Genomic DNA, 6,000 nt, shown 5'->3' with positions numbered 1-6,000 from the left:
ACTTTGTACCTTTTGATATGACTGTTTTATTGTATATTATTATTGCTTTTATGGATTTCAAACTTGAAACTCCGAATAAAGATTATTATTATTATTATTATTACTATTGTTTGGTGCTCTCATATAGACTGTCACAATTGGGATGGAGGCTTTTTAAGTTGGCAATAAACGTTGTACTCTCTACCCCTAGTGCAATTAAGGGAAAGGGGAGATAATTGTAAAACTACAATATGAGTTACACGTTTGAATTTATATATAATTGCCTATGAGGACCCGGTCATTGTTGTTCGGATGACTATATGAGTGGAGGGCGACTCGGGTTCTAACCTTACCCTCTTTGCTCCTTTTTGGATATATTTCAGAGAGGCGCCAACAGTGGGACACTACTATCACAAAGGTTACAAGATAAAAATATTATTAGATTTTCTTACATTAAAAAATACGTTTTCATTGTAATTTTTTTCTAAATCAATGGCGAGCAAGTGGAAATTGTTTAAAAAACGGAGAGCTTAACAAGAATTGTACTTTCTGCCAGACTTACACCAGTGTGACTCTACCAGGATGTGTTTCTAGAGGCAAAACATTAGATTTGTATATTTTTCACCAAAAATGTCACGTGTAATGGACCACATCACCGAAACACGTTTTATCAGCAAATGCACTCACTCCAGATGACCAGTAGAGGGCGGCAGATCAAGGTTTTTTTCATGAATCAATTCCATGGTAAAATGCAGAAGCGAAGAGTTGACTTTTACTAGACACTGTTACTTCTCTTCATCGTAAACCCGGCTGCTCGGGTCGTTGCTGAAAGATAGCATATAGGAAATGCTTCGATTCCGCACTGCGGGAGGGTTTTGCTAATAGCACGCGTCAGCAATTTCTTACGGAAACAGAAAAAAATGTACACCTTGTATTCAATTTCTTATCCAGCTGTGAAGTTTATAGTTTACTCTTGGGTGAGACGCTAGAAACCGCCTGGTGCATTTTGATTTAATACGATGGCTTGTGATAGGAAAGCACAATGCCCTGTACTTGCTCTTCCACTTTCTCCTACCTCGAGGAGGGGCGGTATATTCAGGGAGCCGGATGGTACAGTCCGTCACGCCCCGTGTTTGCTCAGTGAATGGTTCGGCCGGGGTGGCGGCAGCATTCCAGAGAGCCATGCAGAGAGTGTGTATGCCGAGGGAGCTGCTGTGCAGCGGGAGTCTCGGGCTGGCTCGCCGGATCTCTGGGCTGTTGGAAGGGGGCTCTGCCGCGCAGTGAATCACGGACCTGGCTCTGATCCACGGTCGCGGGCCCCTCCGTTCAAGAGCATGGTACAGCCCGGCTGCTGATCCCGGATCTGAATTTGCTGCTGGGAGCCGCAGGGGCGCTTACCGGAGTACATGAGGTGCTCTGTACTGGCCAGTCCACCTGCCCACGATGGAAGATGAGAGGTATGTGTGTGCCTGCTGTGGGTGACTAAAAAACAAATACAAGTAGACAAAGGGCACGCGGAATCAAAGCAGCAGCCTGATGGTGAGCGGCTGAGATGGAGCTCCAGCTGGGAGCGCGAGCACACCTGGGCAGACAGGTTGCCGCGTGGCTGCAGGAACCGGGTGATGAGCACCATCTGCTGTCATTCTGGGTCTGAGTTGCAAAAGGGAGACAGAGCCCCTGACTCGGGACTTGCAGGAGCTGCATGATTGGGGTGACGGGAAAGCAAGAGCAGGCAACCTGCTGCATGAATGACAGGAGAGAAGCAGGCAGCAGGAGATGGGGAGCAGGGGTCACGGTAGGCGCTAGCCTTCTGTCGGGGTCCTGAGACCGCTACACGAGAGCATCTTTGCACTGCAGATGGGTAGCTGTGGTCGAGGTCAGCTGGCTTGCTAGAGGCAGACGGTTAGACTCGTAGTGGTTTAGTAGGGTGAGCAGGGTCGGACGGGGACAGAAGCTAGGCCCGGGCACCAAAATTAGTGGCACCTATTGGGGAATCAGAAATATTGGCCGATATTTTCAATTCGAGGCAGTTTTCAACTTGGAATGATACGTTGTGTAAGTGTTTTGCATGGCATGGGAGAATGCATGGATTTGACCTTCTTGCAGGCAATGTTGGTGTAAAATCGGGGAATCAACAGTAAAAGCCAGACCATATAGCAGCCCACACATAGAGCTGTCAGACCAGCCCTTCTGGTACTGCCAGATTGTCCTATAGGACGGTCTTACCCTGGCATAGAGGCAACCATGGTGGATAGGCAGAGGCTGACGCAGATGGGCATTCAGGCACAGGCAACAGTTTGGAGCAGCTTGCAGCAGCTGTATTGTTGCATTGCTTTGATTTTTGCACAGAGGGTTGCTGCTACTAGTGCGTCTCCGTAGTCTGTATTGGGTTCAAGCCAGAGCTTGTGTGAATGGTCGCCTTGCCCTGTGGGGTGCAGACTGGCATTGGAGATGACTAGTGACATCAGGGAGTAACTCAGGCAGCCTGGCCGCACGTGGCCGCAGGAGCAAGCAGATGTTGGGAGAAGAAAGCTCGGAATTAAACGTGTGGTGAAGGTACCTGCTTGAAGCGTGTTGTACAGCAAATATCAGTGACCCCTGCAAGGGAGTTCAGCGGAGCAAAGTAAGTTGCCTACTGGAGACAGACAGGTAAGGCCATGTGCCAACATAACCTTTTGAAGTGGAGGTCAATATGCAGGGTACCCAATATCATTCTGTCTGCCAGAGTTGGATAACTATGGCCAAGGGAGTAGAGGATAAAGGGCGTGTGGTGAAAATGGCTCTAGGGATTTTGGGAATCAAGAAAGGGTAACTTGCCTAGAGAATGGGAGACCATGATATGCATCTTCTGGGCCTTAGGATCAGGAATCACAGTGCACTGGCCGCCGAGAACTGATGTGTGGGTCAGAGGGTGACAGAAGTAGCAATGTGTTTCAAAATGAAATCTGGGCACACTGCGACAATGCAGCAGAGTCCAGCTGGTGAAAAATGTTAGAAATTAGAAGTGGGTAATAAACAGCTAACTGGTGTTCAGGTAGGAGCAGTGAAAAAGAAGACTGCATGGGGAATCTCAGTAGGCGCAGAGATCCTGAAGCACTCTTCTTTTTTTATGGGAGATAGCATTCAAAGACACTGTGTGCACCATAAGGCACCCCATCTAGGACTCGGACCTGCCTGTGTATAGGGATAACCGTTTTGCGTTCAGTGTTGTAGGGCTGTGTGATGAATCAGAGCTGTCAACTTGCTAACAATGAGAAGTACCACGCCAGTGACATGAATGGAGGCAGATAGAAGGGATGAATTATAGTGAATGGAGCAAGCCACTGAAGGCATGGTGTAGAGCAGTTAACTGTAGATAGTGACTGCAGACACTGAAGTATATTCATTAGGCAGCCCATTGATTGTGCAAAAGTAAGGGTAGTGGCAATATCCGCAGGCAGCCTCCAATTGATGTACAACTGAGGACAGAGTATTGAAGTCCCAGGAATCTGACCCGTGCCTCGGAACACAGCAGCATCCGAGCACTGGCGATAGGCAAGGAGGTCTTACAACCAACCATGTACTGCGGGGGAAGTTAAAAAGGGACAGAGGTCGCTTTCACCTGCTGTCGGTGCTGATGGGTTAGCAGGGCACCTAACCTTTGCTAGTTTACTAATTTCTTCTGAATAGCCTGGCAAGGCTGCTGGAGACAATCTGTGGGCATAGCAGCAGGGTGAACACCCACAGTGGCTTGCAGTGTTCCGGTCAATGGCTCCTGGCTTGTGATCAGCAGCTAGAGCAGAGAGGCTAATAGGGATCAGCATCATTGGCGCTGGAGTGTGCGGTGCACAGAATCCGCACTGGAGGGTTGATTTATGTTAGAGTTATCACTCAGCTGTTGCTCATTCGTGGAGACTGGGGCATAGCCGCAGCCTGTCACGCGGAAGTACCTATTTTATCAGAATGATCGGGATATCGTGCACCCCCAGTAGTAACCCGGTTAAATCACATAAACGGCTTTGCTGTCTAGGGAAATTGTACGGACCTCTATCCCCGTCTCCATTTAAAGCTGTCTACTCTTTATTGGATTACTGCACATTAGTCATGTTCTGCTTATTTAGTGTAAATAAGTGACCTGCTGTATCTACGACATCCACACATGGCAATCACTGTTTCCTCCGGGAAACTGGGTGAGACTTTACACATATGCATTGAATCCCATGGGTAATCACTTACCGTAAGATTATTAATTTGCTGGAAGTGCAGTCCACAGTTAGAATTGAAATGCAATAAAAGCAATAATAAACTTTTAGAAAAACTATACTCCCAACAACTAGCAATTTCTAGTGTATATATATATATATAATTACAAAAGTATTATAACAAAAGAAGTGGTGTGTTACGTTTAAATAGACTGCCATACTTTAGGAACAAACAATTAAAACCCCAGTATGTAAAGTATATTCCATATCTTCATGGGTGTATTTACTTGTTTAATGTCAGCCTAGAGCTGCCTGAAAACGTCGTCAAAAATTACCATGAGGTGTCGCTGGAAATTTTGTAATCGGACAGAACGGCAAAAATGTCCAGTAACCCAATCACCAGACATCTAAACCACCCCACATCCTGTTGTGCGGCATGGGACTGCGTCCTGCCCCGGAGGAGTGGGGGATAGCAGCACAGGCTTGTAGGCCATGAGTATGCTGAAGCACATACATATACACATCTGCAGACAGGGGTTATAGAGGTGCAGGAACCCACAGTACCACATATCTGCATGTAGGGGGGTACACCAGCATGATGGCACTGCAGCACAGGCCAGTAGAGCTTGTGAACTGGAACACTGGGGGAAACATAGCACTTTTTTCCCCGGTGATGCCACTTTCCTCTGATTTAGGCCATGTAGAAGTTGGACGCCTTTAGCAGCCAGTTTCTGCTTGTGCTGATGGTTCACATGGCCACTCTAGCATCCAGGGCCTGCTGCAGATGCATGGCCATGCTAGCCGGCATTGATCTAAGTGCTGATGGCGCCATCGGAGGAACCCGCTTACATTCAGGATGCTGACTGTGTATCTTGGTGAGAGTAGCACTGACTCAAAGTCTGCTCCGGGGAGTGGGCGGGTCATAGCAAAAGGTGTGGATATTGGTTCACGTTCGGCTGCAGATGCCTCCGACACCAAGGTGATTGCAGTTCAGGCACATTGTGATGGCCGCTGTTCCACCAGAGAGGGAGTGCAGTAGGTACTGTTGCTGTTATTGCATTGTAGTTGCATTTGTATAGCGCTTACTACCCTTAACAAGGCGGTGAAGCGCCTTCTGCTAGACAGCACATTGCTCTGGAACCCAAGGTTAGTTGTTGTTGGTTATAGGGATTCGTTTTGTGCTCTCAAGGAGACCATTCCACACAGTCTCTCCTGTTTCATTGTGGTAGATTAAATTAATAGGGGTTAGGTGTGATCGTTAGTGGGAAGGGGATGTGTGCATTCATGCAGATTGTTGGTGGGATTAAGAGATGAGCTAAATGAGATTAGGTATTCTTAGATTCCAGGGGAATGACCTTCAAAGGGAAGGTTGTGAACTTTAAAATAAGATGTGGGCAATTTGAAGAAATACGATAATGGAAATTAAGGCAAAAATCAAGGCAATTTGGAGTAGTCTGTTTTCAGTTTGAGAATGCTTGCAGAGAATAGAAAGTAAGAAGCATATCACGAGAGGCGTCAATCAGAAGTTTTGTGTCGAGATCAGTTTTTCATGCAGTGTTTTAGGATATAGAAGAGGTCTTTTTAAAATAGCATGGAATCTGATGTGTGAGTGCAAGAGAACAACTTTATATGTGCAGTAAGAAAGCAAGCAGGCAGAACATGAACTCCAGTGAATTAATTTGTAACTAGTGCCTGGCCAGCAGTTTGCTAATTTCTTCTGAATAGCCTGGCAAGGTCTTGCCCTCAAGAGCGTGCGTTTGACTGGAATGAACCAGCTTTCTCCACTGTTCTGCCATACATTATTAGCACGGAGGTGATTCACAATTTCATCAGGGTGTGG

At 47.0% G+C, this 6,000-nt stretch overlaps 1 protein-coding gene across 1 annotated transcript in view; it reads left to right on the top strand.

Moving 5' to 3' along the window:
• Nucleotides 1–1,118: 1,118 nt before the first annotated feature.
• LOC147702891 (kelch-like protein 3) overlaps nucleotides 1,119–6,000 on the top strand; it is a 530,880-nt gene continuing 525,998 nt past the window's right edge. Inside the window, exon 1 of the mRNA XM_086931483.1 lies at nucleotides 1,119–1,436. Coding sequence (XP_086787609.1) covers nucleotides 1,423–1,436 — 14 coding nt within the window. The 5' untranslated portion in view covers nucleotides 1,119–1,422. The remainder of the gene's footprint in view (nucleotides 1,437–6,000) is intronic.

This window comes from Lissotriton vulgaris, chromosome 7, assembly GCF_964263255.1.
Source record: "Lissotriton vulgaris chromosome 7, aLisVul1.2, whole genome shotgun sequence".
In the NCBI taxonomy this organism is placed as follows: domain Eukaryota; kingdom Metazoa; phylum Chordata; class Amphibia; order Caudata; family Salamandridae; genus Lissotriton; species Lissotriton vulgaris.
The sequence above is the reverse complement of the archived record's forward strand: the minus strand, read 5'-3'. Positions and strand labels throughout refer to the sequence as shown.